Below are 12,378 nucleotides of genomic sequence, written 5' to 3'. Positions count from 1 at the left end.
CAGGAAAGTGACTCAGCTAAAGCACAGGCATTAAATAATCCAATTATTGAGGGATTAAATCCTTCCTCCTGTTAGGAGAGCGTGAGAGAGCTGAGGCTCTGGAGATGAGAAGGTAGAAGGAGGGTCTGGTCAATGCCTGAAGGGAAGGTGCAAAGAGGGCAGAGCTGTTCTCAGTGGTGCCCAGTGCCAGGGGGAGAGTCAATGGGCACAAAGTGGGACAGGGGAAGGTCCCTCTGCCATCACAAAACACTTTTCCACTTTGCCCAGAGATGTGGTGGTGTCTCCCATCTGGAGATGAGCAGCCTGCTCTAGTGGCCCTGCTTGAGCAGGGGAGGGGTTCAGGATGAATTTCAGATGTCTCTCCCATCTCACCACACTGTGATTCTGTGCTATGATCCATCTTCACCCAGGGCAGATCCTGAAAAAGTGCCCAGTGTGCCTTTAGACTCACAGGAAAAGACCCCAAACTTTACTAAAATATAAATAGTGATACTTACCTTCTCAACAGCTCACAAAACCACATTTGTTGTTTCACTATTGTTGCCATCAATCCACTGCAATGTTTTGTCAGCTGTGCAGGAGCAGACACTTAGCTCCTGCATTAGTTCAGAAAAATAATGCACATTGTTTCTCCAAAAACCCTAACAGCCAGGTTGACTCAGGTTGTGGCTTTCTACCTAAAAAATTTCCTCTCTGAAGGCTGGACCTGATGGTCTTGGAGATCTTTTCCAACCTTAATGGTTCTATGATCCTGTCTAGACAAAACACTCCCAACAGCATTGGACTGTCCACAAAGGAGATTTGCATTTTTGCATTTCAGCAAAATCTGATCAAGAAGGAGCACTATTACCCTCTAGAAAAGCCATGGGCATGATTAATGAGATTATGGTCAAGTCCCCACCTGTACCTGCAGGCTCTGATTCACGGAGCAGCACAGCAATGTGCTCGAGGGAGGTGCCACACTCTGCAGGGAGTGAAATCACCATGACTCAGTTAAAAAGCCAAGGTGAATGGGCCCCAGCCACCACCCATACTGCATCCAGCAAAAAATAGCAGTTAAAAACAATTAAAGCCTTTTAAACCCTCATAAAGTCAGGTTTTATATGGCTTTGAATGATGAGTTGCCTTCCTCCACGCAGATAAAGAAATCAGAACAAAAATGCTTGAACAGAAAAGCCTGCACACATGACAGAGCCCTTCCAGCTGTTCTCTTCTGCCAGCCCATGCTGTGGCTGAATTGCCAAAATCTGCCCCTACTCCTCCCTGCCCCGAAGAAAGTTCACTCCAAAGTCATTAATGTCTGTGAGTAAAGATTTACAGGGAGGAAAATTGTTGATAGCTCTCTTAAACAAATGGGTAAAAAAAAAAAAAGAGTTTATAACTTCCAGGCCAAGATTTGTTGCAATTAAAGGTAAATTAAATAGCTCAATCTCAGCATTTCCTAGTCTATTCTCTACATAATTTTACTCAGCTCCTATTGCTGTAGCACCCAAGCATATCTAATAAGAAATTAACTAATATGGATATGACATAGGCTTGGTGTAAAATCTTTTCAATGTAATTGGAGTACCTTTACTAAATTCATAAAATCTCAACAGACTTTTACTTTCTTTCCTTTTTTTTTTTTTTTTAATAGGTCTTTCTTTTTCTGTCAAATTCATCACCTCTCTCGCAGTAGCTTTGTCTTTTTTTTTGGGGGGGGGGAGGGTGGAGTTGTTTGATCTATGTGTCTTTTCATATTTGTTTTCAATAGAAGACACCTCCTTTCACTGCTCTTGTTTGACCATACTGGAGTTATCACTTGGAAAAAATTGATTCCCTGCTTCTCTGTCTCTACTTCATTCCAATTTGGGTTTTTCCCCCATTCTGGTGTGTGTGATGACATCCAAGGAAACAGAAAGATAACAACAAAACTTGGTTAAGCCCACGGCTTAGAAACCAGGCCAAGGAGAGCAGGAAGAGATTTTGTTTATATTTAAACCTGCTAGCCAACTGAAAATACTGTGTCATAAAAGCAGTTTAAACAATGCTAATGCACATACATTTTAACAAATCACACCAATCATGGTAAGTGGCTCAATAATTCATGGCTGCTTCTATGCTTTGATAGGCTAACATTTAAAGTCTAAGCATAAAGTATTTATTTCTTGATTAAATAACTATTTAAGACATCAGTGGAATTCCACAGCATTTAAATTGGTGGTCAGGGATCAGCAGTGAGCAAGGAGGAGTTTGTAGCAATACAAGGAGAAGAAAAAAGTAGCCTCAAATAGCAAATGTGATAACTATATGCTGTGATAACTAAACAGAAAGTCTCTGTGACATGTGGGATGCCCAAGGCAGGGTGCTGAACTTACATCAGGTTCCTGGTGTGGAGCATCTTTTCCTCCAGGGAGCTGCCAGCCAAGCAACCAAGTCCCTCCAGGCTCTGCCTCTTGATTTCTGGGGTATTGCACTCATACACAGCCTCCTGCCACCTTTAAATGTCATTTTTCACTCTGTGCAAAAAGCAGGGGGGTTATTTGGACTAAAGCACTCAGTGTAGACAAGGTTTGATCACAAATCCCTTGTGCAGCATCTGACACCCTTCCTGCACTGGCTGAAATTTTAATTGGAGGCCAGGGAAGAGATTCCTTTGCACAGAAGGAAGGGTCCAGCCCTCTGCAAAGACAGGAAGCACAGAAATGAGCTCAAAGCATAAGGCCACATTCCCTTTTAATGCATTCCTCTGTGAACAGCAGGAGAGCCTAATATTTTTGAAGGAAAACATGAAGAATTCGGTCCATTTCCAGCACCAAAAAGTGAGAAAATCCTCTAATGGACACCCATTGTTTTGGGCAGAAATACCCAGAAATTCTGAGGCTGCCATGGAATGCTGAGGATGGGAAAATGCTCCAAAGGTGTCGAGTCCATCCTGTCCCCTCCCAGCCCATGTCCTCAATCCAATTACCTTCCACTCCCAGCGCTGCTGAGCCCTCTGCTCCCGGCTCACTCCTTTCCAAACACACCCCAAATCCTCATCCAGGCTTTGGCGCCCTTTGGATCCATTCCGCATCCTCACCGTGCCCCTGAGCATCCTCTGGGTGTCACCGCTGACGGGCGGGGAGGGACCAGGCGGGGCCGGGGCGGCTCCGCTCCTTATAGCGGGGACCGACGGACGGACAGACGGACGGACAGACGGACAGCGGCACCATGGCCATCCCCTGCGTGGAGCTCAGCAACAAGATGAAGATCCCCGCCCTGGGGCTGGGCACCTGGCAGGTAGGAAGGCAGAGATCCGAGATGCGCAGTAAAGTTAGAAATAATAAAACAGAGAAGGGAGCGCCGCTCTGGAAGAGAGGAGAGAGGGGATTTGAGATGCTAAATAAAGTTTAAAATAATAAAATAGAGAAGAGAGAGCCGCTCTGGAAGAGGAGAGAGAGGCGACCCGCGATGCGAAATAAAGCTAAAAATAATAAAATAGAGAAGGAAGCGGGATCCGTGCCCTGCGTGAGGCTCGGAGCGGCCGCTTGTGTAACCGGGCGGGATGCCAGCAGCGGGGAGGGCGGGGGGAAACACGGGCAACGGGGGAAAGGCAGCGAAAATAAATATAAATTAGGGACTGGAGAAGGTGGAAGGATGCACGAAACAAAAATATAAAATTAAAAAAAAAAAAAAGAAAAAGAAAAACCAAAAAGAGCGAGCGGCAGCGGGATGGGGAGAGGGGATCCGGGCGCTCTTGCGGGGAAAATTTGGGGAAGGCGGAGTGGCGAAACTCCTTGGGCAACACAGGGAGCAGAGAGGGGAAATGGCAGCGGGTATTGCGCTGCTGGCAGAGCTGAAAGCCTCGCACAAACATAAACAAGCTCCGCTCCGTGCCCGCTCCCTGCAGAAACGCTGCTTCGCCGTGGGATTTGTGTCAAATGTGAGAGGGGCGAAAAGGGGGGGCTGCGAGCAGCTGTCACAGCGCTGAGCCCTGCCAGGGGCACATGGCAGAGCTCATGGGGGGCTGCTGCTCGCTTCCAGGCTCCCCCGGGAAAGGTGGAGGAGGTGGTGAAGTTCGCTATTGATGCTGGCTACCGCCACTTCGACTGCGCCTACTTCTACCAGAACGAAAATGAGATCGGGAACGCCGTCCAGCAGAAGATCAAGGAGGGGGTGGTGAAACGGGAAGAGCTCTTCATTGTCACTAAGGTACAAGGATGCAAAATTGTCGGGGAAATTCAGCTTTTCCTGCGGAGAAACCCTCGTTGTACCTGTAAAGGAGAAAAGGAGCCATTCCCCTCTCTGACATTCACTTCATGGTTTTCTTGTTCTACCTTAAAAGTCCCATCCTGTATTTGCAATTGGGGCTTGGTTTTATCAGGAACTGCTGACAATTTAGGAAAGATATCAATGTTATTACTGATCTAATAATTTCCTCATAGCGATTAAATCAATTGTACAGGTTATTCAATTGGACACACCCAAGAAAAATAAGGGGGAAAAAAAAAAAAAGATAAAATTGTTGCCTGGGTTCATCAATGCTAAGCAAGACATTTGGAAACTGTGTCATGTATACACGGTCCTGAAAGGGAACAGAAAGCAAACTATTTTATATGTGTTTTCTTCATTCCTTTCTCTCATCCACCTGTCCCAGAAGTGCTCCTTACCAAAAAGAACAGTTCAATTAATAAATTTATCACTTTGGGTTTTCACCAGCAAAACCAGAAAACTTTGAGTATAACTAAGATTTTCCACATTAAGCTTTGTTTTTGTTAAAGAACATGGCTTCCTTTAATAATACTTATTCTTCTATTTAAACAACTCTAATTTTGATTTCAAAAATGAAGTAAACAGATATAAGGGACAGAAAAAAAGGTATCTATGAGCTTCTTAATAGTTAAAACTTAGGTTTAAAAAAATAATTGTAATGCTAACAGCTTTGCTGTGTCAGACACACCAGCCAGTGTGTTGCATTTATATCTGAGAATATCTTCTAAGTGGGAACCCTGACTCCACCTTCAGGGCAGGCAGCTTTGTGGTGTTTGTCCTGCCTCACAGTGAAATGTAAAATCCTCATCTTCAGCATCTCCTGGCTCAAGTGGGGAGGGAGTTTTCCTCCAAGACCTCCAAGTGAGAAGCCTTTGTCCCCTGTGGGAGCTGTAAAGTGAAATTTTGGGCTTGGTCTCTCCCCACAGCTGTGGAACACGTTCCATGAGAAGCCCATGGTTAAGGTGGGGCTCAAGAAGAGCCTTGCTGCACTCCAGCTGGACTACCTCGACCTCTACCTGATGCACTTCCCCATGGGATTCAAGGTATTCCTCCTTACCTGCCCAGGAACAGGGTGCATCCCCTCATCTCTGCAGCCACCACCTTCATCACACAGCTGGGGCTCATCTGGCTCTTCCCTGATCCTGCTGGTAGCAAGAATTTGGTCACATTTAGCACAGGGGTCTGGCTTTCCCTGCCTTTTGGAATGAGATAGAGGTGTGAGCACCCTGGGTGCTCTGGCAATCAGCACAGGATGGTGGTTACAGCACGAGCATCTGGGTTTTGGGGATGTTGGCAGCCTGCAGTGAAAAATGAAGCACAGAACAGAAGGAATGTGTTTCTTCCCCCTGTCTGCATCTGTGTAAAATAAATAAGAATAAAGGGGCTGAGGGGTGTCTGTTTCTTTCTCTCCAGATCTACAGAATTACATAATTATTACTAATCCCCACACTCTTTGCATGCAGGGACTGATTTTGCAAGATATGGCCCTGATCCAAAAGAGAATACCAATAGACACACATCATTTTTAGTTATGCAATGTGTTTAAATAACCTGCTAATTTGCTGCCTGTAAATGCATTCCAAAGTTTTAGTACACTGTAGGAAATTCAACATTTTAAAAGTGCATTATCTGCCTTGATTTAACAGGCTGGTGAAGAGCTGCATCCCCTGGATGACCAAGGTCACAGTATTCCCAGTGACACAGATTTTCTGGACACATGGGAGGTAAGTCAGTATTTGCTCCTCTGGGCAGGTACCAGCACTAAAGATGGAGCAGAGATCTGTGTGCAAAATGAAATTGAAGGATGTTTGGGTATGAAGGACAGCCACACAAAGCTGTGCTTCAATCAGACAGCTGCTTGTATTATTGTTTGGGGAGTAAGAAGGGGATGTTTTAATAAGGCTAAAGAGAAGGAAGCTATCAGCACTGTAGGTGCTGTTCCCAAAATACTTGGATGCACACAATGGTGGAACCAACCCTTTAGATCAATCTAGGTGTGGCTGTTAGTTTACTGGGTGTTCATACAGTCAGGCTTCTATTTTCTTTCATTAGCTAAGATACTTTTATGTAATCTCTAGTGTGAGATTGTTTACTCATTTGCCACAAGCCTGAGAGAAATAAAATAATGTAATGTAATGTAATGCCACCAACTCATTCCCACACCTTGCTTGTCCTTACTCATTAGGCCATGGAAGAGCTGGTGGATGCTGGTCTGGTAAAAGCCATTGGTGTCTCCAACTTTAATCATGAGCAGATTGAAAGGATCCTGAACAAACCAGGACTGAAGTACAAGCCTGTTATGAACCAGGTGAGAATTTTGTTTCCATTCCTCACCTAACCTTGCAGTCTGGAATCACAGAATGGATTAGGATTGGAAGGTACTTTAAGGATTATCTAGATTCAATCCCTTTCCATGAGGCTGCAGCCTTACACTTAGAAGTATTCCTAAATATACTTAGAATGTGTGTGTGTATATATATAATTAGAGTTTACCTAAATTATTATATAAATATAATATACACATCTTATATAAATAATACATAATTTATATCATATATATTTAGAGTAATCTTAAATATCCAGCAGAATCCCCACTGGGAGTTTCTGCACAAGCATGAGATGCATAGGACTTACTCATTTTTCAACATAAAATAAACCATTCAACTTCATTACAGAAAGGAGTTGAAGAGTACAATTATATGATAAATTCTCACCACATACCTCTTGACTGTAATCACAGGACAGCAGCAGCTCAGGGACCTTCTGATTTTTTTATTTTCTCCCACTTCTGGGCAGCCAGCTGAAGGTCCTGAATCCCCATCTCTTCCAGATATTGGAAGTTTTTCATAAGATAGATTTGAATCTCGATACTGGAAGCCAATTCTTCACATTTTCTGCAACCTGAGAGGACTTAAAATGTAATGCTCTGCAGCTCAGCCAAGTCTGCCTCTTAATCAACCATCTTTCTGAGCCTGCAGGTGGAGTGTCACCCCTACCTGACCCAGGAGAAGCTGGTCAAGTACTGTAAATCCAAAGGGATTGCTGTGACTGCATACAGCCCCCTGGGCTCTCCTAACCGCCCCTGGTAAGAGAGCACTGCACAAAACCCTGCAGCTGAACCATGAAAATCATTGTTATTACTAGAAAATTAGGTCAATGATACAGTAAAATGAGAAAAGTTCTGCTGTCTTGATGCAGATGATGTGAGCTCCTACAGGGAAGCTATCACCTTTCTACTGCCACCATCTCTATTTCCTAACAGGGCTAAGCCAGGGGAACCCACTCTTATGGAGGATCCCAAGATCAAAGAAATTGCAGCTAGACACCATAAAAGCCCTGCCCAGGTAAGTTGTCAGAGCAAATTATTCCTCCTCCTCAAATGTCCTACAAGCCAGTCCTAGCAGGTGCTGCTTTCTCTAGAAATACATTATTAATGGGGCTGAACTTGATTTTCATTCTGCCCAAGTTCTTCACAGCATTCATAAAAATTATCAGCTCTTTTCAAGCAGGTCTTGAGTGCCAAATTTTGGGGTGGACTGATCAGCAATGGTACATGCTTACCTCAGATATTCACCTTCGTAAATTTTTATTCCTTTCTCCAGCTAAGTTATTTTTCAGAAGAATTTGGAGATATATTTGATTGCCTCCAATCTGCTCGTGTTCACTAGGAATTATTGAAAGCTGCTTGCTTATTTAAGATTTCTTCTTTTCTCTATTAGTTTAGCTAGTCACATAAATGAGTTGTTGCCAAGGGTGTGCAGAACCTGTACTTCAAAGTCACATGCAATCAAAGACAATCATATTTTAAGACAGGACTAAAACATTGTATACAAAAGCTCTTTTTTTGTGGGAGGACAACTTTCAAATCCTATAAATATGTTTTTCCTTGTATAGAATGCCAAAAGCTGAACCTTTTTGTGAGGTACTTACCTGTGAGCCCAAAATTATCTGTAGTATAATTATGCCCATTGAGCCTGAGCACTCATATAATACAAGCCAGAACATCATCATTTTTTCCCCCCTGATACTACCCTAAACAAAACCAAAACAAATCCTAGAAAAGCCACAATGTAGAAACAACACAGGCCAGAAACAATTACAGTTTGCCAGTCTACTGTCAAATACATGAGCAAATTCTGGCATGTCAGACTCCTGTGTGCAATGAAGAAATTGTAGATTAAGAGGGAAAAAAAAAAAAATCCATGAAATGTGTTTGAATGGATTTTTGGGACCCCAAGGTGTTTGTGCTCCTCGTTCTTTCCTAGGTCCTGATCCGCTTTCTGATCCAAAGAGACATCATTGTCATTCCCAAATCTGACAAACCACACCGTGTGGAGGAGAACATGAAGGTGAAGCATTTGGAAATGCAGGACAGACACCCACAGCCACAGCCCCCCTGTGTTCCCCAGCAGCACCTGAGTCACTGGGAGGGGGGTACAGAGATCTGAACACTGGGGCTCAGCACTTCCAACCCACCCGGGGAGGAGCATTTTGTTCCTGCTAGGAGAGAAATGGGTTACACCAGGGCTGCCTGAGCTCTGCTGCTGCAGAAAGGGAGCCCCAAGTTTGGACTTGCCCTTGGGGGAAAGCTTAGCAAGTGCTTAGGGTGCAGAGGAACAAGTTGTGAACACCAGATCTGTCAGAGTTGTCTCACCTTGAGGCTCTGGTCCCCCTTGGCAGTGAACATGAGGTGCCACATCCTGTATAATACCCCTGTGCTGCCTGAAATCCATGGTGAGAGGGTTTGGAGTTATTTCTCCTATGAATCCCCTAGCAAGAACTCTTAGGTGTTACCCAGTAGCCCTCTCTTTTAGCAGAAAATTTACCTTTAGCTCCAGTATTTGTGGCACATCCTGGCACCTGCAGTCTTCTCTGTGTGCACTGCAGTAGTGCTGGCATCCAGCCACCCAGAAATGCATTTCTGAAAAGCACCTCAGAAAGAAAAGCACTGTCTTGATGACTTCAAGGGTTGTTATTTGCCTCAGAAATAAGAGGATTGCTTAACTATGCTTGATGCATTCCTACCTCAAGTCCTAAGTGTATGAACCACACTTAGTAGCTAACTACTCATGAACCTAACTAAAAACAGCTTTCTTTTTTCCTCTTTCCCTGCTAGGTGTTTGACTTTGAACTGTCTAAAAAGGAGATGGAAGTCATCCTCACCTTTAACAGGAACTGGAGGGCAGTTCCAGTGGTCCAGTATGTTTTGCTTATTATCCTTACTTGTCCTATTTCTGCCTCTATTTTCATCCCCCCATCTTGAAAACATTCATGACCAAAACCAGGGAGAGCTCCTGCTTTAAACTTTAATGAGGCACATCCTGCAAAGTATTTTCTGCACTGCTTCAATAACAAGGTCTTTCTTTTTTCAGAGCTGTCAACCACAAGGACTACCCATTCAAAGCAGAGTATTAAACACAAGACCTCCACTTACCTCCTTCCAGATCAGATGTACTCTGCAGCTTGATCTTCGTGTCTTCTGTAATTGATAATTGTTATGAGCAGTCACTTTTCCCTCCTTTTTTAAAGGAGATCACTAACTGATGTAAGAATGCTGCAATAAGGGTTGGGTTTTTGTAAAGATGCTTAGGAGAAACCTGGTTTTGATTAGTAGTAAAAAGACAATGTCTTTTTCCTTTTTTTCTGGTGGTCCTTAATTAGAGACATGTTTAACAAAAAACTAGTGACTTCCACGGGGTTTTTTAATGTTACTTCCAGTGTGGTCAGTCATGACTCACTGTCAAAGAATGCTCTAATTACTTTGCTTTTTATATATTTGTGATTTTTACACAGTGTATTTCTAATGCTTTAAAATTTTATATGAATAAAATTTTATTAACAACAAAAGTCCATCAGTGCAGTCCTTAAATTGTTTTATATAGTTTGGCATGTTTTTCTAAAGTCTGAAGACAAAATCATGGGCAGGGACAGCTCACAGCAAAACCCAGCCCTGCCTCCAACATCTGGGAGTCACCAACATAAAATTAGATTCTTGCAACTCTGCTGGCAGCATGCAGAATATTACACTCAGACACAGGCTGGCTTTACCTAAGGAAAGCAAAGAAAACACTCTTCTCCAAAATCACCAAAGCAAACCCCAAGACAGCCTCATAGTATTTTGCATTAAAATATTTCCAGATAGATTTTGCCAGGGCAAAGCCAAGCTTCAGGAGAGATATCCTTAGGGGTTCTTCACCTTATCTCAGATTTGTCACAATTCCTATCCCACTTACAACAATTGGTCCATTGCCACTCATGAACAAACGGGCTGCTGATGGAAATATTCCATTTATTGCAGATGCAGTTCCAGAGTACATTGTTTGAACAAATGGTTTTTATTGCAGCTATCAGATATATTGGAAAGATTCAGAGGAGTGTTTACAAATCTCCCAAACAAAAAAAACAAAACAAAACAAAACATAACATGACAACTCACAGACAATGTCAGGCACAGTTTCACCCCCTACAGATAACTTTGTGCATCTCTCTTTGTAAACAAGATGTTTCAGCCAAGCAGGGGAGCCCAGCTCTGGGTTGAAATATGACATTACACTTCTCTGGGAAGAAGTCAGATGCTGTAAGACAATGGAAGTGGTGATAAGGGAGGTCCTGGGGGTTCCAATGCACAACAGAGCTGTCAGCAATGTGCTCAGGGGCTACTGGAGTTGCTCAGTTTATGCCACCCATACACTGTAGGATGTAAATGCTAAACTGCATGGCATGAAAACCCAAACCAAGCTGTCCTATAGCCATGTATTTACTATATACAAATGAAAACATCTGTAAATAAGATATTCAGGAGAGAGAAGTAAAAAGAATTATCACAAAGATAGAGGTTAACTTCATTGGTGTACGGCACTGATGGATGGCAAGATTTAGTGAACAGTCATTTGAAACAAGCTCCAACTCTGTTTACATTTTTTTTTCTTTTTAATTATGGTAGTTTTATATAAATTAAACTACAACTTTTTATACAAGTGACCTATTTTTGACCCTCTATACCCTTACCTTTTCCTCTTTTAAAAACTATACTTTCTTTTTAGTTACCCATTACTGGGCAACTGACATTTAAATTTTTTTAATACTTATCTCACCATACCTCTAAGGACAACTATGAAATCTTACTACAGAAAAGTGTGTGATTTTGTCTTTATTTTTTTTTTTTTAAAGCTGTGATATTGGCTAATTATGTATGTTTATTGCTAAATATAATACTCTAGCACATATTAAAGCATTCTACCATTAGTAGTGCCTTTAGGCTAAACTTTGTAAAGCTATGTGTGTATATATATATATTCTAGATTGCATTCAATTACTAGTTACTAACAACAAAAAGAAATATCAGTACCGCTGTCAGCTAACATAATCATCCAAATTTAGGTATTAACTTAAACTAGAATGGAAAAAACCGATAGTTTAAAAAAGTATAAAACAAAAAAAAAAAATTAAAACACGTTATTGATGCAGTATTTCTCATGACATGGGCAACGTACAGAAAATATTACATTGTCAACTAAAGATATTTCTTCCATGCCTTAGTCTAAAGTGCAGAAAGAAAAAGACTTCTGTATTACAAAAGGAACCATTGTTTTTATAGGTTTGCTGCACACCTTTCCCAAGCAACTTCACTTTACATGAGTTTTGGGTTGACCTCTAATGCCAGCTGAAGTCACTGTTCAGATACATATTTAGGACTATCAGTAGGAGAGTCTATATATTTCACAGCATGGGTTTCTCTAGGAATAAAGGCTCTTGTGCAAAGGCAGTACTATTCTGATGAATGTCTAGACTGATTATTAAATACAGTGCTAATATACATGGTTTTAACTGGGATAATGCAAAAAGACATTTTGGTAAATAAACATAAATATAAAAAGAACAATTTAGCACTTTTTCCTTTTTTTTTTCCCCCCCCCAAATTGATTGGTCCAGCGTCTTTAGTGGCCTTCTATGGTTCTTTCTCAAATTGTCTCAAACCTGCTGAGAAAGAGACAGATTAAATATGGCTTGAAACAGCCCAAACACATCTCTGACACTTTGGTTTAAAAAAAGGACAAGAGGAACAAAACAATTCTGCTTTGCACAACTCTAAACCAAAAAGAAAAGTTCACAGGTATACCATACATTGGCTTTACATAAAACCAC

At 42.1% G+C, this 12,378-nt stretch overlaps 2 protein-coding genes across 15 annotated transcripts in view; one reads left to right on the top strand and one right to left on the bottom strand.

Moving 5' to 3' along the window:
• Positions 1-3,112: 3,112 nt before the first annotated feature.
• LOC306801223 (aldo-keto reductase family 1 member B10-like) lies at positions 3,113-10,656 on the top strand. The gene is made up of 10 exons (XM_079304083.1): positions 3,113-3,261; positions 4,006-4,173; positions 5,160-5,276; positions 5,880-5,957; positions 6,419-6,541; positions 7,212-7,318; positions 7,496-7,577; positions 8,499-8,582; positions 9,350-9,432; positions 9,606-10,656. Exons 1-10 carry the CDS (start codon positions 3,193-3,195, stop codon positions 9,646-9,648), a joined length of 954 nt encoding a protein of 317 aa, XP_079160209.1. The 5' UTR covers positions 3,113-3,192; the 3' UTR covers positions 9,649-10,656.
• CALD1 (caldesmon 1) overlaps positions 10,505-12,378 on the bottom strand; it is a 190,435-nt gene continuing 188,561 nt past the window's right edge. For 9 of the 14 annotated variants that reach the window (XM_079304064.1, XM_079304067.1, XM_079304066.1 and 6 more), the window contains one exon: positions 10,505-12,213. In XM_079304064.1, the coding sequence (XP_079160190.1) occupies positions 12,182-12,213 (32 nt within the window). In that variant the 3' untranslated portion in view covers positions 10,505-12,181. The remainder of the gene's footprint in view (positions 12,214-12,378) is intronic. The other 5 variants (XM_079304062.1, XM_079304068.1, XM_079304059.1 and 2 more) reach the window with 1 other exon arrangement.

Source organism: Erithacus rubecula (assembly GCF_903797595.1).
Source record: "Erithacus rubecula genome assembly, chromosome: 4".
NCBI classification, from domain to species: domain Eukaryota; kingdom Metazoa; phylum Chordata; class Aves; order Passeriformes; family Muscicapidae; genus Erithacus; species Erithacus rubecula.
This window is presented reverse-complemented; position numbering and strand designations above follow the sequence as displayed.